This window comes from Bos indicus x Bos taurus, chromosome 2 (genome assembly GCF_003369695.1).
Source record: "Bos indicus x Bos taurus breed Angus x Brahman F1 hybrid chromosome 2, Bos_hybrid_MaternalHap_v2.0, whole genome shotgun sequence".
NCBI lineage: Eukaryota > Metazoa > Chordata > Mammalia > Artiodactyla > Bovidae > Bos > Bos indicus x Bos taurus.
The window spans coordinates 55,462,925-55,484,477 of NC_040077.1; the positions used below are offsets into that span (position 1 = coordinate 55,462,925).

Sequence of the window (21,553 nt, forward strand, 5' to 3'; positions counted from 1 at the left end):
AGAATTGCCATACAAGCAGCTTATGCAGCTCAATACAGAAAAATAAATGACCCAATAAAAAATGGGCAAAAGAACTAAACAGACATTTCTCCACAGAAGACATACAGATGGCTAACACACCCATGAAAAGATGCTCAATATTACTCATTATCAGAGAAATGCAAATCAAAACCACAATGAGGTACCATCTCACGCCAATCAGAATGGCTGCTACCTACAAGTCTACAAACAATGAATGCTGGAGAGGGTGTGGAGAAAAGGGAACCCTCTTACACTGTTGATGGTAATGCAAACTAGTACAGCCACTATGGAGAACAGTGTGGAGATTCCTTAAAAAACTGGAAATAGAACTGCCATATGACCCAGAAATCCCACTACTGGGTGTACAAACCAAGGAAACCAGAATTGAAAGAGACACATGTACCCCAATATTCATTGCAGCACTGTTTACAATAGCTGGGACATGGAAGCAACCTAGATGTCCATCAGCAGATGAATGGATAATAAAGCTGTGGTACATATACACAATGGAGTATTACATACATACATTTTAATCAGTTCTAATGAGGTGGGTGAAACTGGAGCCTATACAGAGTGAAGTAAGTCAGAAGGAAAAGCGCCAATACATTATATTAACACATATATATGGAATTTAGAAAGATGATAACAATGACCCTTTATGCAAGACAGCAAAAGAGACACAGATGTAAAGAACAGACTTTTGGACTCTGGGAGAAGGCAAGGGTGGGATGATTTGAGAGAATAGCATTGAAACATGTATATTACCGTATGTGAAATGGGTCACCAGTCCAGGTTTGATGCAGGAGACAGGGCGCTCATGGCCAGTGCACTGGGACAACACTGAGGAATGGGATGGGGAGGGAGATGGGAAGGGGGTTCAGGATGGGGGACCCATGTACACCCATGGCTGATTCATGTCAATGTATGGGAAAAACTACTACAATATTGTAAAGTAATTAGCCTCCAATTAAAATTAATTAAAAAAGAATTGCCATAATGTCATATCTTTCTATTTGGGAATATACTGAAAACTAGAAACCGGGACAGTAAGCTTGTACTAGGCAAAGAACTCTGAAGAAATCCACCATAGCAGTCATAAGCAGCAGCCTAATCTCTGTAAACCAGCTCAAACTGCATTTTACCAGGGTAAGGAAACAGGGGTTAGAGGTTGAATGATATGACAGAAATTATCACTCTTCTATATACGTCAGGCATTTGTCCTGCTGACAAGAGGGACTGTCTGGTATGATAAGTAGCTGGGTCAACTTTTCAATTTCCAAGTACAAAAGTGAGTGAAATATGGATTTTATAAAGGTACTACATAGGGAAAGAAATTATTTCTCATTAGCATGATTATCATTGTGGGTAAAAGGCATTTTTGTATAAGCTAAATTCTAGAAGAAACTTGATTACTAAAATTGAGAATGAAGTTTTACTCCATTTTATAAAATAATATCTCAGATGGCTTATATGTTGAAAAATGCCTATACTTTTTGTATCTTCAAAGAGTTTATAAAAGTTGTCATTATATGTTCAGGAAGGAACATATAACCTAGAAGCACACAAACCTAGCTCTGTTCTAACTATCCCACCGAGTCCAATGCATGATCAATGTGTATTGTTTGATTATAGTTCATAAAGGCAGTCAGCATAATCCACTGATGATATGGTGGCTACATATACAGGATTGGACATAGGTATTATTGTCCATATATACCAATTGGACATTGGTTTATAGGTATTTACATAAACAAAACAAATGAGGGAAGAAATCTCTAAAAGTAATAACTTGTGACATCTGCTTACCAACTTCTAATAACCTTTCTCTACTGATACTTTTACTTGGAGGCAGGTTAGCAAAATTTATTTGTATGGGTTTCCAAAATCATAAACCTGTGTACATTTGTGGAAATGTGATCTAAATCCCAGTGCTGTTAAAAAGCTCAAAAATAGACTATGCAGACTAGCATAAGTATTTGCTGAAAATTGCATGTCTGGATTGTTGATTGGTTGATACTTATGTAGCAAATTAGATGTCCGTATACATTGTTTCAGAGAATAATATTCATATCTTATAGAAACCAGTTAGGCAGTATAGAGAAATTTTTGTTTTCTGCCATATTTCTTTGTGAGTTGGATAATTTTCATTCAGGGAATGATTTCAGAAGAATTTACCAAAAAAAAAAAAAAGATCTCCAGAAGATACCAAAAGATGCAGAAGTGATTTAGGGGCAAAACTAGTACTATTTTATGTGACACCCAAAAATAAAAGAGCAAAAGAAAAAAATCTATCTATTGTAAAGTGAAACATTGTTCCAAATTTCTTGAAAAATATAGAAATTATGACAAGAATTTTGATGACAGGTATTCTGTTGTACTGAATAGATGATTATGCTTGAGTGGTAAAATGATAATAAAGATAATAATGATAATTTAAAGAGTTTCTATGAGGCAGGCTATATTTTAAGAATTGTCCTCATTTAAGCTTCACAACACCCTATGAGGTAGTTTCTATTATTTTTTCCCATGTTAAAGATAAGAAAAAACAGGTATAAAGAGCTTACGTCATTTGCCCATTACCATTGTATTATGTAACAACCCTGCTAACTCAGACATTTAATGCAACAAAAATCCAAATTGTCACTGATACCACAATCCAGTTGGGTTATCAATAGATGCTTCCCATGTGTACTGTTTTAAGTTTTGGATCTTGCCGTCCCAGGGTCCTACCAGTTTTCTACTGGATTCCCTGCATCCATAGGGTTGACAAGTCAAGAGACTGTAAAAAATTGTCAAAATCCTTTAGGGTCCAGGTTAGGAAGTGGCACAAACTAATTTTGTACATATTACATCATCTAGAAACCAGGTATATGGTTCCAACCTAACAAGTCAACTAGGAAATCTCATTGTTTTATTTGTCCAGAAGGAGAGAAACAGGGTTGGTTAACATTAGGTATTATTTGCCACAATGTGTGCTCTATTCCTCAGTTGTGTCTGACTCTATGTGACTCATGTAGCCCACCAGGCTTGTCTGTCCTTGGGATTTCTCAGGCAAGAATACTAAAGTGGGTTGCCATTTCCTCTTCCACGGGCTTCCTGACCCAGGGATTGAACCCTCATCTCTTGCATCTCCTGCATTAGCAGGTGGATTCTTTACCACTTATCACCTCCTAGGGCACCATATTTGCCATACTAGCATAGCCTGAAATTAGTTAAACCAGGGTTAGAGCTTCAGTCCTTCGGCTCCAGAGTCCAAAGCTGTGTATGTGATATGATACCACACACAGAAGAAAAGAAAAAGAATAGTAAAAGAGAAATGAGATTTAGTATAAATTGTCTATCCTTCTATATTCCTCTTACTTTTTATTAGTAATACAAATTCAGAAGTCTATTTCTTGAATCTATTCTTAAGTTAAAGAGTAAGAGTAGCATTGATATATATACAGTATCATGTGAAAAATAGATAGCAGGAAGCTTCTGTATAGTAGAAGGAGCTCAGTGTAGTGCTTTGTGATGACCTAGAAGGGTAGGATGAGGGGAATGGAGGCAGGCTCAAGAGGAAGGGGACATATGTATACACATAGCTAATTCACCTCATTTACAGCAGAAACTAACACAGCATTATGAAGTAACTATGTTCCAATTAAAAAAAAAATAATGGCTTAGAAGCTTATATACTCAAGGCTACCTACTAATTGTCAAGTGTTAATTTGTATTTTATACAGAAAATATACTCACATTTTATAATATTCTCCTATACAGTTTTGAAAAAAAAACACAAAAACATTTCCTTAAGTCACAGAATATGTGTGTCCTTGTTGGGGAGTCCTCATTATTTGCACTGGATTGGATTTCTATATAGTAGCCCCTCTCATTTAATTAAAAAGATACTTTTCTTTTATGGTAATACTGGGGAACAGAGATAAGATACCATGTTTCCATATCTGTGTTCTGATTTGCATGTTTCATTCATTTAGATACTACTGATCTTTCTACTTGAGTCTAAGATTCAAACCAATGATAATCTTGCATGAACCAATAACTATGCTTCATTTGAAGCACTATGAAGATTGATGATCCAAGCACAAAATTTCTGTTCTACTCAAATAAGCTTTCTAACAAAATTAATCTGATGCACTTTTAATTATGTACATAATCATTACAGTGTTGAATGTAATTAAGCATAAATGGTAAGCAGTTCAAATAGATAGCATTACAATAATTAGTATTGCTTTCACGGAGCCAAGCCAAATATTAAATTTTAGTTTTTCATATTGTTAGCTCTTCATAGTTCTTCTCAATCTGTTAGAATAGTCAATATTTACCATTTCATCTGATATAAAACACTGCTTAATTGTTTCCCTAGCATCATTCTATACATACAGAAGTTCTCATGCAGTAAAATTTCAATAAACAAAAAGCTAAGCTGCCCTTGTCTCCTTTGCTATTTTTAACCATCAGACTCCCACCTAATACTCAAAAGCATGTGTGAGGTTTGATCTTTCATAAGCATTTAACCCATTTTCTCTTATTTCTCCTCAGTTCTCCCCATCACTGTCATCATGTTGGTAACCTTGTAGCATGTATTGTCCTCTTCATACTCGAGGGGTTTCAAGAATGGAGAGAACAAAAAGATGGAAGTAATAGTCTATGGATGCTTTACTTTGGAATGAGATAGGGTAAAGAAAGAGTTGAGCTAAATCAGATCAGATCAGTTGCTCAGTCGTGTCCGACTCTTTGTGACTCCATGAATCGCAGCACGCCAGGCCTCCCTGTCCATCACCAACTCCCGGAGTTCACTGAGACTCACATACATCGAGTCAGTGATGCCATCCAGCCATCTCATCTTCTGTCATCCCCTTCTCCTCTTGCCCCCAATCCCTCCCAGCATCAGAGTCTTTTCCAATGAGTCAACTCTTCACATGAGGTGGCCAAAGTACTAGAGTTTCAGCTTTAGCATCATTCCTTCCAAAGAAATCCCAGGGCTGAGCTCCTTTAGAATGGACTGGTTGGATCTCCTTGCAGTCCAAGGGACTCTCAAGAGTCTTCTCCAACACCATAGTTCAAAAGCATCAATTCTTCGGCACTCAGCCTTCTTCATAGTCCAACTCTCACATCCATACATGACCACTGGAAAAACCATAGCCTTGACTAGACAGACCTTTGTTGGCAAAGTAATGTTTCTGCTTTTGAATATGCTATCTAGGTCGGTCATAACTTTCCTTTCAAGGAGTAAGCGTCTTTTAATTTCATGGCTGCAGTCACCATCTGCAGTAATTTTGGAGCCCAGAAAAATAAAGTCTGACACTGTTTCCACTGTTTCCCCATCTATTTCCCATGGTTACGTGGAGAACAATGTATTTAAAGCAATGAGTTAATATGCCTGTCCTCAGGTACAGATTAAATAAATTGGGTCATACCCCTACCTTCATGTTCTTTATCCTATAAAATATTGGTATTTTATATGAGAAACCGTCCCTCTTTCTGTCTCAACCTCTTACTTCATGTATCTCTGTCCCCTCTGCTCCATTGAAACCATTTTAAAGGTCTTGGTTAATCATATTAGGAAGCCCAGTGCAGTTTTCAGACTTTATCCAAGTTCAGTTCAGTTCAGTTGCTCAGTCATGTCCAACTCTTTGTGACCCCATGCACTGAAGCATGCCAGGCTTCCCAGTCCATCACCAACTCTTAGAGTCGATGATGCCATCCAACCATCTCATCTTCTGTCATCCCCTACTCTTCCCACCTTCAATCTTTTCCAGCATCAGGGTCTTTTCAAATGAGTCAGTTCTTCACATCAAGTCACCAAAGCATTGGAGTTTCAGCTTCAACATCTGTCCTTCCAATGAATGACTGGTTTCATCTCCTTGCAGTCCAAGGGACTCTCAAGAGTCTTCAACACCACAGTTCAAAAGCATCAATTCTTTGGCACTCGGATTTCTTTATAGTCCAACTCTCACATCCATACATGACTACTGGAAAAACCATAGTTTGGACTAAATGAACCTTTGTTGGCAAGGTACTGTCTCTGCTTTTTAATATGCTGTCTAGGTTGGTCACAACATTTCTTCCAAGGAGCAAGCATCTTTTAATTTCATGGCTGTAATCACCATCTGCAGTGATTTTGGAGTGCAAAAAGATAAAGTCTGTCACTGATTCCACTGTTTCCCCATCTATTTGCCGTGAAGTGATGGGATCAGATGCCATGATCTTCGTTTTCTGAATGTTGAGCTTTAAGCCAACTTTTTCACTCTCCTCTTTCACTTTCATCAAGAGGCTCTGTAATTCTTCACTTTCTGCCACAAGGGTGATGTCATCTGCATATCTGAGATTACTGATATTTCTCCCGGCAATCTTGATTCCAGTTTGTGCTTCATCCAGCCTACATTTCTCATGATGTATATATATATACACACACACACACACATATACACACACACACACACACACACATACATATATATATATACAATATATATCCAAGTGTATGTCTCAAAAAAATTGTTTATTGATCTAATTTCATGGACTGTTCTTCATGTTTTATGAAGCATTCTAGTTCCTTCATCTATATATTTAATTCTCACTCTTCTTTGACACATAAAATTTTGCCTTTCACATGTAAAAATTTTCTAGGTTTGATTTATATCATAAATATTCTTTTTTTAAAGGGATGGTTATTTTCTCTTTGGACTTCAATTACCAATTATAGCTTGTGACTTCCAATTTTCTATTTCTAGTTCAGACTTTTCTTCTTAGACTCAAATTCTCAAGTCTCCCCTAGAGTATTTTTGTCAACATTTTAAACCAAACAGTCAAAAGCAAACTTGGTGTTTCTCCTTAACTTCCAGTCCATCCGATATTCTTAATTCACTTTATTAGTGCTATTAACTCAGTGTTATTATGCCTTCACCAAGTTTTTGGCCACCCATTTGTCTAAAAATTCATACTCCCAATTTCTAGCCTTTTAGATAGCTTTTTTTTTTTCTTCACTGGATCTTTTACTCATTTTTCTCATACTTTCAAACAATACAAGTTAGGGTACTATCACTTCTGCCTCAACTATTGCTGCTTCCCACTATTGAAACAGAAAATTCTACTTAATCTAAGAATTAATCTTGTTCTATACTACTACTAATAATGGTTCATGTCCCATTCCCTTCCACATCAAATATTATGTTGTAGCCATACAGGCTTATTTATCATTATATTTATCTCTTATATGCTTTTATTAAAAAAAGAACATATTCTCATTTTGTCTGCTTTATCTGGAGTACATGCTCATAATTTTGTCTACTGAATTCATCTTTTAAATTTTAGTTTAAATTTCACTTCTTTCACAACCTGTTTTTCCAGATGCCCACCTCCATTTCTTATATTCTATTCTTTCCAGTTAGTGTCACTTGTATTTTTATTTAGAATATGTGTTGTTCTGCTGTGAATTATAGTTGTTTTCTACATTGTTGTGCTTTTCTTCTAACCCAACTCACTTTGACACTCATGTTGTAGGTCATTAATTTGTCTAAAGCAGTTTTGCATCTGTGAAACCCAAACCCTTAGCATTGAAAAGATGTTTCTTGTTGAACTAAAAGAAGCATATGTAGTAAAGGCAATTTTAGACCGATTCCACCAAAATCAAACCAGATTTGACAACTCAATTACCTAACTTACAGATGTAAATTAACTATCTTCAGAACATAGTTTAATTTATTGGATTAGAAAGGACATCTGAGAGTGTTAATTCTCATCCTCAAGTTAAGCTATTGGTTCATTCATCCTATACAAATTATGAAACACTTCTTACATCTAGCACACTACTGAACCTAGAATGAAACAAACAAACAAACAAACAAACAAACATGGTTTCAACTATCACCAAATCCTACAGTGGGAATTAGAGACATTTTGAGAGCATTCAGTTCAGTTCAGTCACTCAGTCATGTCCGACTCTTTGTGACCCCATGAACCGCAGCACGCCAGGCCTCCCTGTCCATTACCAACTCCCAGAGTTCACCCAAACCCATGTCCATTGAGTCTGTGATGCCATCCAACCATCTCATCCTCTGTCCTCCCCTTTACCTCCTGCCCTCAGTCTTTCCCAGCATCAGGGTCTTTTCCAATGAGTCAGCTCTTCCCATCAGGTGGCCAAAGTACTGGAGTTTCAGCTTCAGCATCAGTCCTTCCAATGAATATTCGGGACTGATCTCCTTTAGGATGGACTGTTTGGATCTCCTTGCAGTCCAAGGGACTCTCAAGAGTCTTCTCCAACACCACAGTTCAAAAGCATCAATTCTTTGGCACTCAGCTTTCTTTATAGGCCAACTCTCACATCCATACATGACCACTGGAAAAACCATAGCCTTGACTAGATAGACCTATGTGGATAAAGTAATGTCTCTGCATTTCAATATGCTGCCTAGGTTGATTATAACTTTCCTTCCAAGGAGTTAGCGTCTTTTAATTTCATGGCTGCAATCACCATCTACGGTGATTTTGGAGCCCAGAAAGATAAAGTCTGTCACTATTTCCAATGTTTCCCTATCTTTTTGCCATGAAGTGAAGGGACCAGATGTCATGATCTTAGTTTTCTGAATGTTGAGCTTTAAGCCAACATTTTCACTCTCCTCTTTCACCTTCATCAAGAGGCTCTTTAGTTCTTCTTCACTTTCTGCCATAAGGGTGGTGTCATGGGTTATTGATATTCCTCCCGGCAATCTTGCTTCCAGCCTGTGCTTCTTCCAACCCAGTGTTTCTCATGATGTACTCTGCATATAAGTTGAAAAAGAAGGGTGACAATATACAGCCTAGACATACTCCTTTTCCTGCTTGGAACCAGTCTGTTGTTCCATGTTCAGTAACTGTTGCTTCCTGACCTGCATATAGGTTTCTCAGAGGTAGGTCAGGTGGTCTGGTATTCCCATCTCTTTCAGAATTTTCCACAGTTTATTGTGATCCACACAGTCAAAGGCTTTGGCATAGTCAATAAAGCAGAAATAGATGTTTTTCTGGAACTCTTGCTTTTTCGATGATCCAGCAGATATTGGCAATTTGATCTCTGGTTCCTCTGCCTTTTCTAAAACCAGCTTGAACATCTGGAAGCTCAGAGTTCACATATTGCTGAAGCCTGGCTTAAAGAATTTTAAGTATTACTTTATTAGCGTGTGAGATGAGTGTAATTGTGTGGTAGTTTCAGCATTCTTTGGCACTGCCTTTCTTTGGGATTTGAAAACATAGTCTTTGTTTATAGTCAACTTGATCTTGATTTGAATTTTTGAATACCATCACCATCATATATTTACTGTATAATGTTAAATTAGTTACCAACCATAAGTTTCCTCATCTGAAACTTTTAAATTACAATAATATCTACATTTTTTACTTTATAGGGTTTCAAAGAGATTTTGTGTTTTAAAAAACTTGATATATGTGTGTGTGTGTGTATGTATATACATGTATATATTTAAATTTATAATTTATAGCTGTAGATGCTGGTGGAGGAAACCAAAATATAAATAACTACCACGCAAAACAAAAATGTCATAATTTCTAAAGATCCATTTATTCTATGGGTTTCCTTGGTAGCTCAGATGGTATAGAATCTATCTGCCATGTGGGAGACCTGGGTTTGATTACTGAGATGGGAAGATCCCATGCAGAAGGGAATGACTACACACTCTACTATTCTTTCCTGGAAAATCTCCATGGACAGAGGAGCCTGGCAGGCTACTGTCCATGTAGTCGCAAAGAGTTGGACACAACTGAGCAGCTAAGCACAACACATTCAGTCTGTATTTTTATTAATAACATTTTGCAGACCAAATGACTGGTCTTTGCACATTATGCAAATGCTAATGTTTATATTAGCATATAGTTAGCATTGACCCCAATTTCAAACCTAAAAATCAGATGTAATTGATTCATATATTGGTTGAATTTATATAAAGGAAGCAGAAATTGTTCCAGGTATTTCAAAGGAATACCAGCTTCACTTGTGGCTCAGCTGGTAAAGAATCCACCTGCAATGTTGGAGACCTAGGTTTGATCCCTGGGTTGGAAAGATCCCCTGGAGAAAGAAAAGGATACCCACTCCTTTCTCTGGCCTGGATGATTCCATGGACTGTGAAGTCCATGGGGTCGCAAAGAGTTGGACACAACTGAGTGACTTTCACTTTTACTTTCATCTCAAAGGTAAATAGATTTGAAGTCTCAGTTGTAATCATAGCAGTGAAAATCACTAAAGAGGGCACAAGTTAAAGCTTTCAAGTTGTGGGATTGGAGTATGTTCCCGTTAGAGGGGAAACTATGATAACTGATGAATTTACTAGTAGCATATTGTTAGGCAAGAGAAAAAGAACCAGGTTTCTACCCCAGAGTACTTCAGCCTTAAGAAGTTGAGAGGAAAATGTGGAACTGTAAAAAAGAGGCTGTGAAATAGGAAAACCAGGACCTGGAAGCAAAGTGATGACTGTGTAGCAGGAAGGAGTCGTTAACAGTGTGAAGTGCTGCTCATAGGTCAAGTAAGTTGAGGATTGAGAAAAGGCCATTATACTTATCAACATCAAGGTCATCGGATACTTATGTATGAGCAGTCTCTAGAGCAATGGAGATAAAAGCTTGATGGAGTGGGCTTAAGATTGAAACAAAGAGGAAGGAGAGGCAGTGAGTATGGATTATTTTGTAAATTTTTATTATAAAGTGGAACAGAGAAATTGGGCAACAGTGACTAGTAGAGGAAGTGAGATCAAGCTTTTTTTGTTTTTAATAAAATTATGTTTGATGCTGAAAATGAGAATACAAAGGTTAGAAAACAGTCTGTAAAGGAATATGGCAAATATTAATATTTTAGATTTGGGAGGCCAGTGACTCAACTAAGCCAACTAATTTAGCTCTGTTTGTAAAAGTAGACATAGGCAATGTGTAAACAAATGACTGTGATTATGTTCCAGTGAAATTTAATTGACAAAAAGAGATGGAGGCTTTAGTTTGATCTAATACAAATTTTAAAAATGATTAAGAGAGGAAATTGAGAAAGACTGAACTGATCCCTGAGTAAGTGAAAGGGGCAGGGATTTGTGCACAGGAATTATGGTTGGAGCTTTAATTATGAGTCGAACCAGATTTGAAAAGAAAGACAATGTGCAACATATATCTGTGGAAATTTTCTGTTGATAGCTTCGATTTTCTCAGGAAAATAGGAAACAAGATCATCATTTGCAAGTTACTGTTAAGAAGGAGCTTTAAATTTTTAAGAAGTGGTGCTGCCTAAAATAATTGTATAAAAGTTGAAAAGCAATGGGGTTAATACTATAGATAATTAATTTTTAGTAAAATAGCAAATTTTCAGGTTTGAATGTTCTAGCTATTCTTTTCACATTGGGGTTTTCATGTATTTTTATCAAAATTTATAATATTTCTGAAACACCAGCTAAGTCTGTGGCAGATATTTATTTTGAATCATTAAAAACTTTATTTTTCCCCCTATTTGGAAAAAAAAAAAAAAGAAATTGCCACAATCCACAGTCAGTCATATATTCTATCCATATACTTTTTCTAGTTTAGCAAACTTATTGATGTTAGAAATTATTTGTGCAACTAACATGTCTGTCAGTTCCTCTCTGTTTTGTATCATATTGAATCATAATTTGCTCTGAGGTTTGGTTAACTTTGGTTTCAATGACATATTTTTTCTGAAAAGATTTAGATATAATGAAATATATTATGTCCAGTGTTTAATATTTTGCTACCAGTGAAAGATAAATTATTGAAATGGAATATACTCACATTGATTGCTCTGAAGGTTATACATGGATTACTAAATCAAAACAAAGCCACAAAAGATAGAAAATCAATGGATATATCAGATAGGAAAGGCATAAATGGTGAAATCAACCACTGAGTTGACATTTTTCCTCTTGAAATAATTTAATTTACCAGAATTTGAAAGGATTTGTGACTTTGAACATATGTAATAAGGGAGAAAGTGAAAGACTGAACAGATTGATCTGAAATTTTATTGACAGTACTTTGAACAAATGCAATCCAGAATATTTTGGGGGGAATCAATATTGTTTTGTAAACCAGTACAGAAACTTTCTAGGAAATCTATCAAAGCTTTATTATTACAGTATGCACTGTGTAAATAGTAACATTTAAATTTAAATAGTATACATGTGTGCATAGTTATAAAGACATAATATCTTTGTTTTTCCTCCACAGAACTGTTGCCCAATTGCCAGCAGTTGAATTGTCAGCATAAATGTGCTATGGTCAGAAATAGTACAATGTGCTACTGTGAGGATGGATTTGAAATAAAAGAAGATGGAAGAAGTTGTAAAGGTAACTATGACATGTTATTCTATTAAGTTTTATTTTAACAGAGTCTTAGTTAGCAGAAATTTGATAAAATATCTTTGCACACTTACCATGTGTTCCACATAGTATTTATGTTCACTTTTTTGTTTGTTTTTTTGAGAGTTAAAAGTTGGCTCTTCCCTCAAAACCACATATGTAAACATTAGATAAGCCTTTATAAAGTCAATTTTCTTTTCTTTTTTTTAAATTTGAGGTATGGTTGATTAAAATATTATACAAATTTCTGCTATACAGCAAAGTGACTCAGTTATACACATATATAGATTATTTTATATATTCTTTTTCATTATGGTTTATCATAGTTTCTTGAACATAATTCCCTATGCTATACAGCAGGACCTTTTTGTTTATCCATTCTAAATGTAATACTTTGCATCTACCAACCCCAAACTCCCTCCCAGTCCGTTTCCCTTTGCCCCTCTGCCTTAGCAACCACAAATCTATTCTTTATGTGTGTTAGTGTGTTTCGGTTTTCTAGATAAGTTCATTTTTGCCATATTTTAGATTCCTCATACAATGATATAAATTTTCAATTCATATTGCAGTAATGTCAAACATTGGACATATCAACATGGGGTATGTTTTAGTCACTAAAACTTTGAATTTAATTATTTTAACCTTCTCAATATTTTATACCTGTTATATAGTTGCAGTGTAGTAATCTGTTATTAACCAGTTTAGGTTAATAATAATCTTGTAATGTTCTTTCAACTTTCCCATTAGAATTCCGGTGACTGGCGTTTGACCATTAGCAATAATAATGAAATAAGGAAATCAGTCCTGAATATTCATTGGAAGGACTGATGCTGAAGCTGAAGCTTCAATACTTTGGCCATCTGATATGAAGAACTGACTCACTAGAAAAGACCCTGATGTTGGGAAAGACTGAAATCAGGAGAAGGGGACAATGGAGGATGAGATGGTTAGATGGCATCACCAACTTGATGGACATGAGTTTGAGCAAGCTCTGGGAGTTGGTGATGGACAGGGAAGCCTGGGATGCTACAGTCCAAGGGGTTGCAAAGAGTTGGACATGACTGAGCGACTGAACTGAATAATAATTAACATCAAATATTTATATATTTAATGTTTTAATTTTTGCCTTCATAAATGTTGTACACCAAATGTTTAGTTCCTAAAATGACTCTATTCAGACATATTGAACTATTTTAGGTTATTTCTCCATTCTAAAGAGCTCTATTATATTTATATATTTATGTATGTGTGTGTGTGTGTGTATCCACAATATAAAAACTTATATGGTATACAAAATCTATATAAGGAAAACATGGAATATAGAATCTATGTATAAAATTGAAGAATATCTAGATTGTCAGCAACACTTATAAAAAGAATATTTTCCAAAGAAATTGGTTCTTTGCTCATTACTTTAAACCTCTGCTTTAATATTTTAACTTTTACCTTAAAAACATAATCTTAAAATTAGAAAAATCCTCAGAGAATATTTTTTAAACTCCTAGTGACAAAATGAGAACAGACCCAGAAAAATTAAGTGATTTACTTAAGTCTGCACCTCTTTTTAGTAAAATACTTTGGAACTAAAATGCAGATCTCCAGAGCCCAGGTATTCTTATCTTAGAGGCTCATTGCTTTGTAATGTACATCAGACTTAGTTTCTCAATTTCAATGTTCCTTAACTACTCAGGAATTTTTTCTTTTGCTTTTCCTTGGTAAACTCCTTTCTTTGATTGGGGTCAGAGGATGGGATTGAGAGTTCTATCCTCTGATCACTTTTTTGGTCTTTCTGATGGCCAGTCCCATTCTGAGATTACCTAATGGTCCCACCCTGAGTTACCTCATTAGTTTAGATTTGAGAGTATTTCAGAAGGCCTCATTATAATTACTGGAGAAGGCAATGGCACCCCACTCCAGTACTCTTGCCTGCAAAATCCCATGGATGGGGGAGCCTGGTGGGCTGCCATTTATGGGGTTGCACAGAGTCGGACACGACTGAAGTGACTTAGCAGAAGCAGCAGCATTATAATTACAAAACCTACTTTGTATAACTCAGAAAATTACAAGATTTAGAAACTGCCAGAAACTGAGAACAAAGACCAAATAGATAATCTTATTATACCCAGGCAGTTTAATCTACTCTTCAGAGGAGGTTCATGGATTTCTCTTTCTTGCCTGCCTTTTTAATATTGGTATCCTTCAGGATTTTTCTATACCCATTTCTGACTTACCCTTTCTCTATGTGGGATCAAGTCTCTACTATTTTTTAGATCTATTATCCATATGCTATTGATTCTCTGAAACTCCAAGACCAATCTCATCTTGTATTATTTACTGGTCCCATATTTCCAACTACTTATTAACATTTACCAGAGAAGGCAATGGCACCCCACTCCAGTACTCTTGCCTGGAAAATCCCATGGACGGAGGAGCCTGGTAGGCTGCAGTCCATGGGGTCGCTAAGAGTCCGACCTGACTGAGCGACTTCACTTTCACTTTTCACTTTCATGCACTGGAGAAGGAAATGGCAACCCACTCCAGTGTTCTTGCCTGGAGAATCCCAGGGACGGGGGAGCCTGGTGGGCTGCTGACTATGGGGTCACACAGAGTCGGACGTGACTGAAGTGACTTAGCATAGCATAGCATAGCATAGCATTAACATTTACTCAAGGATACTCTGCAGACGTCTCAAATTAAACACATCCAAATCAAATTTAGTATTTCCTCCCATGATATCCTCTAAAGTGTGTGAGTGCATGCTCAGTTATGTCTGTCTCTTTGCTATCCCATGGACAGTAACCTGCCAGGCTCCTCTGTCCATGAAATTCTCTGAGTAAGAATACTGGAGTGGGTTGCCATTTCCTTCTCCAGGGGATCTTCCCAACCCAGGGATTGGACCTGAGTCTCCTACACTGGCAGGTGGATTTTTACTCTGAGCAACCAGAGAAACCATGGTATAACCTAAGGGGGATATCAAATCTATATTTCTTATAAATTAAACCATCATTCACTTCCAACATATCCAATCTAGTCTTCACATGTTGTCTTTTTTATTTCTTAAAACATTTGAGTCTATTCCCTCTTCTCCATTGTTACTGCCACTATAGTTCAAACTATTATGACTTCTAAACACAATTTGTTATATGAAATTAGCACATAGGTAATTTTCTAGGATTCTTTCTCTATATTCATTAATCCATTTTTCATATGATTTTATTTAGTTTTAAATTACAAAGTAGATCATAAAACTCCTATAATTAATGTTTCACCAATGCCTATATGGTTATAGCACTTTAGCATGCAAATAACTTTATTATCTCATCCCCAGACTGTTTTCCCAATATTGTGTGAAGTTGCTCAGTCGTATCCAACTCTTTGCGAGCCCGTGGACTGTAGCTCACCAGGCTCCTCTGTCCATGGGATTCTCCAGGCAAGAATACTTTAGTGGGTTGCTATTTCCTTCTCCAGGGGATCTTCCCAACCCAGGGATGGAACCCAGGTCTCCTACATTGCAGGCAGACACTTTATCCTCTGAGCCACCAGGGAAGCCTTTACCCTTATTCCACTTGACTACTTAAAATTGTTTGAAATCCCTACTGTGTCATCCCAATGATTTTTCACATGCTGTTTTGTTTAACTGCAATACCTCCTTCCATCTGATCCATTTTTATTTAGTCTGAGGAAATCTAAATCATCCTTTAGTCTCAGCTCAGTATGAAGCCATCACTTAACATCCTCCCTTCAATTCCAAGAAGGTTCATTTACCTCTCTCTGTTTCTATCATAACTAGAATGCCTTTGTTATAAGGAAGTGCATAGAAATGAGATTCTTATTTCACTAGACTTGTTTCAACATTTGAAACCATGTTTTATCAGTTTTAGTTTCTTAAGGGATTAGTATAGTGCTTGGTACACAGGACAGACTGAATACACATTTGTCTAAATTATTAACTGACAGATTTTTTTTTTTTTAATTTGTCTGGTTGGTGAACAATCATTAAGTATCTGCTGCTTATAGAGGTTTGGACAAGTGCTAGAGGAAAAAAGTATTGGGAGTGTAAGGAGTAAAGAAAGAGGAGGAGGGCCATAGATATTAAAATAAAAAATAAGATAAAATTTTTTCCTTTTGATGAATATTTAAGTTTCCTCCTTTTGATTTAGTGAGGGTAGTTTACATATCTTGGCCCAGAACTTTCATTTAATGTGTTCATTGAAAATTGTGTTTCCAGACTAGTTCTTTGTTAAAATACTGAAAAAACCAGATTTATAAACAGTAGAACTCTTGAACAAATATTCATCAGAGTGCATGTAATGCCTTTGCACAAATAGCCAAGGACTTCTAGCCTGGCCATCAAAAATGCAAATAAATTTTCCTTTAAAGTAAACGACTTTATTTTAAGCTTGATCTTGTCCGTAACTCTTAAAATAATAATGAATTTTATGTTCAGATTCTGTGGTTTTGAAAAGATATGTTGGAGTTGGCTCTTTCTTAAAAAAAAAAAAATAGCCTATTTCCAAAGTTTGGGGGAAAAAAATATATATATATTCTTCAGGGGGAATAAAGTACCCAACAATATATCTCCTTAGAAATGATGCTAATTTTCCTTATAGATCAAGATGAATGTGCTATTTATGGTACATGCAGCCAGTCCTGCGTAAATACATATGGATCCTATGCTTGCAGTTGTGTGGAGGGCTACATAATGCAGCCAGACAATAGATCCTGCAAAGCCAAAAATGGTAAGTTATCTATTTTTTTTGTCCTTCCAGAATTCATTTCCTGTTTGTAGTTCCTTTTCATTAGAAATGTCATAAAGCAATGTGACTTTGAAGAAATAGATCTTTCCTTCATTTTAATTCACTGATCCATACTTACAAATTCAGAGCAGTTCTTTTAGTCGTCACTGATCACTACAAAACTCCTTGCATTACAGGAAGTTTATAATGAACAAAAAAAACCTGTTCAAAGGAAATGGGTTAATTGATTTGAATTACCCTTCTCTCTCCTGGACTATATGATAGATTCCTAAATGGTTTCTGTGGTTTACTGCTTCCCTCTAAAATTCATGTATCACATAATAAAGTTATCTGCTAAAATATAAACCAGACCACACCATTATTTTGCTTAAAATCACCCAATAATTTTACTTATGTTGAGAATAAAACCCAACTTCTCACAGGACCTCTAAAGGCTAATGATATGGTACCATTTAATTTTCATCTCCTCTCCTACTACTTCTCCTTTTATCATACACCAGACAGCCTAGTTTCCTTCTCCTTCAGCCATTCTCTCTTTCCTTGAGGTCTTTTCATTTTCCGTTTGATCTGCCTACAATGCTTTCCCTAAGATAGTCACATTCTTATCATTCAAGTCTTAGCTAAAATGTCAACTCTCAGAATGACCTCTGACCATTCTATTTAAGGGTGTGTACTCTCTCCAACACTATCTTATTTTCAACTGTACTTATTTATTCATACCTATTTTATAACAGTATGACTTTTCAGTTTTATTTTCTTTATAGCACTACCATTTGAAATGAACTTGTTTATGTACTTGTTTATCATTGGGTTTACCCAGAACAATATAAGCATTATGAGAGTACAGACCTTGTCAATTTTGTTTACTGTTACTTAATCAGTTCTGAAAATTGCCTGGAACATGTAAGTATTCAGTGTGTATTTATGGAAGGAAGGGAGGAAGGAAGAAAGGAAAAAGAACTAATTGTTCTTTCTAGTTAAGATTACTAAAACGAGTGTTGTCCTCTTAAGTGTTTTTATTTCATGTTTCAAAACTGCCTTCCCTTTATCTTTTACGTGCATATAAAGCCTACGTTTTCTATACAGTGTTCAGTCTAAGTAAACCCTAAGTATTGTTGGTTTGCTAATGAGGTATTCTGGTGATGATAGGATAACACTGTTTGTATGTGTGTGTGTGTGTGTGTGTGTGTGTGTGTGTGTGTGTGTGTGTGTGTGTGTGCATGAAATGAATTAGCTTGGAGACAATATATGAAAATATTATACATGGTATTCTATCTAGCATCTTCTAACTTCCTCCAAATTAGGTTTCATTTCATGCATTTTCAAATTACGATGTTTTGATAAGTTAATCAATGTCCCCCTACTCCCTTTTATTAGCAACTGGGAAATTAGACATGGGACTGGGTTCCCTTTCCTGAAACTAAATTGAGCAAAGCATTGGATTTGCTCTGCAAGCTATTGCTGCTTCCCTTTGCATCATAACCTCATGTTGCAATTTCAACTATTTCTCTGAAATAGTATGCTTAATGATTTACAAAACATATTTGTACAGAAAATTACCAAGAAAGGAACTCTTTTACTTCTTAGTTTATTTCTTTCAATTGCTGACTTGGTTTATGAGGCCCTATTTATTTTTGGGTGTAATCCTCCAGAAAAAATAGGTCAAGTTATATGTTACTCTTTTTTTCCTACCACTGAGAGTTCTGATTTAATATATTGACAGAAGAAAGAAGTAGAAGGCTTTTTCGTTTATTGATCCACTCAATATTGCTGTGAATACACAGGGAGAATGTTGTGTAATAAACCCTATTCAAAGAAGGACTTTCTCTCTTTTACATGGACTGGTTTCTGACAAAAAGAAATGTAACCAAAGAGGGCTGACACATGATATTAATTATGCATCAAGGATATTTGATGACTCTACCATTGATGATGGAATATATAAATACCTTCACTTCTAAGTGGTTGGTTTGATGATAATATTGGAATATATAATTAGAACAATGCACAGTTTTCATGGGAATGTTCCTGTGGTTTGTAATTGGGAAAGAATGAGTAATATTGTAAATGAGTATAAGTCTATAACATATACTGACTAGTTCTAAAGGTCACATGAATATTTAAACAATGCATTTGTGTAATTAAAAAGAAAGGCAAGGATGGGATGATTTGAGAGAATAGCATTGAAACATGAATATTACCATATGTGAAATAGATCACCAGTCCAAGTTCAATGCATGAAACAGGGCATTCAAAGCTGGTGCACTGGGACAAGCCTGAGGGATGGGGTGGGGAGGGAAGAGTGTAGGAGGTTCAGAATGGGGGACACATGTACACCCATGGCTGATTCATGTCAATGTATGGCAAAACCCACTAAATACGGTAAAGTAATTCACCTGCAATTAAAATAAATTCATTAATAAAAAAAATCAAACCCAAAGACTACAGTAGGCAGCTAGAATTGCACACAAAGGGAAAGTTCTGCAAAGGCCTTACTAGATAACAGAAGGGAAAGCAAAAGGTCTGAGGATAAGTAGCCCTTTATGTGAAGGCAGAGTGGCAGAGTCAGTAGGTTGGGAAGCTGCTATGAAGGTGGTGAACTAGCTTAGCACAAAATAAAATCACAATCACTCCCCAACTAGTCACCCAGAAAGCTTCCTGTGGAACATTATTTTTAGTGTAATATTTGATAGTAATAAGGAAAATTAAGTTAATTGATTGTCCCTTTTTTGCAATATAATGACCAAATCCAAGTAAAATTCAAGATCCTTTTTAAAAAATGCTTCTAATAGGAGAGGACATTTTAGTCTGTGTGGCAGATGAAAGAAAAGATTAATAAGAGGCAGGAGGCCTTTTCATACCTGATATTCCATGCAGTACAGACAAAACCTTTTCTACACTTAGTAAGACTGACCTGATTACTGCAATATAGAATCAAGTGTTTCAAAGTTGAGAGAAACTTCAAAGGTAACCTAGTCCAAGTATCTGTGTGATATCAAAATAGGTAATTTCCAAATGGAAGAAAGTCTGCAATCTATGTTAAAAAAAAACTTAACTATGCATACTTGATATTACTAGGTAGGAGGAGGCATGCTAGAATGTGAATGTCATAATGAATTGTTCATACTTTTAGAATGGGACAAACATTAAAAACTAGTAACTGTCAGGCATCTTTATGTATCCAGTAATACATCCTGTATATTTTTTATATTTTCTGAAATCAATTCTAATAATGACATCAACTCTGAACATGAAATGTTTTTCTTTGTTTATTCTGTTTTCTTTTAAAAATTTAACTTTCGTTTAACTTAGGTTGATTTTCTTGTAGAATTATGTGTTAAATATGGACCCCCCTGATTGATAGTGGGCCCATGCTGAACCTATGAGAGTAAAAATAATAGTTAAGGGTGTTTAATTTATGAACTACTGGCAATTTTGAATGAACTGATGAGTTCAGTCTCCTCTAACTGTACTTTTCAATGTCCTCACCACTTGCTGAAGGCAAGTACTTACCTCAGTGTTCAGTTCTGTGGTACCTGTAGGGCTTTACTGATTGAACTAAAGAAGCAGAAAAATAAAGAGCACTAAATAATTCTGCGTTCATCAGGGGAGGGGCACTGCCTTAAATGGTACCAGTGAGAGAGAGAGCATACTTCTTTGCCATAGAGGAACCAGAGTAGAGAGAGAAGCGAGCCCATTAAATAACCTTGGGGTTCTGTTACAACTTATACTTTGGTATTCACTGATTTGCGTGAGGGTAAGGAGAGACTTTTTAGGCAGGAACTCTTAGTCGTTGCTCAGATAGTAAAGACTCTGCCAACAATGCAGGAGACCAGAGTTTGATCCCTGGGTCGGGAACATCCCCTGGAGGAGGGAATGGACACCAAGTCCAGTATTATTCCCTGAAAAATTCCTTGGACAGAGGAGTCTGGTGGCCTACCGTCCATGGGGTTGCAAAGAGTAGGACACAGCTGAGCAACTAACACTTAGTTGTAAGAAAGACAAATTATAATACCTATATAAACCATAGGAGCACACCTCCAAACAGTGTTAGAAATTGTTTCCATAGCACTTGCTTTCTTCAAATCCCTTAGGATTATACAGTGGAAGTGACAAATAGATTCAAGGGATTAGATCTGATAGACAGAGTGCCTGAAGAACTGTGGGTGGAGGTTCCTGACATTGTACAAGAGGCAGGGATCAAGACCATTCCCAAGAAAAAGAAATGTAAAAAGGCCAAACGGTTGTCAGAGGAAGCCTTACGAATAGCTGTGAATAGAAGAGAAGAGAAAGGCAAGGAGAAAAGGAAAGATATACCCATTTGAATGCAGAGTTCCAAAGAATAGCATAGAGAAATAAGAAAGCCTTCCTCAGCTATCAGTGCAAAGAAATACAGGAAAACAATAGAATGGGAAAGTCTAGAGATCTCT

The 21,553-nt window shown here is 36.1% G+C and overlaps 1 protein-coding gene across 1 annotated transcript in view; it reads left to right on the forward strand.

The window, feature by feature from the left end:
• The window catches only part of LRP1B (LDL receptor related protein 1B), a 2,173,551-nt gene that overhangs the window by 963,878 nt on the left and 1,188,120 nt on the right, over nt 1-21,553 (forward strand). The window contains exons 4-5 of the mRNA XM_027561670.1: nt 12,235-12,354; nt 16,977-17,105. Coding sequence (XP_027417471.1) covers nt 12,235-12,354; nt 16,977-17,105 — 249 coding nt within the window. The remainder of the gene's footprint in view (nt 1-12,234; nt 12,355-16,976; nt 17,106-21,553) is intronic.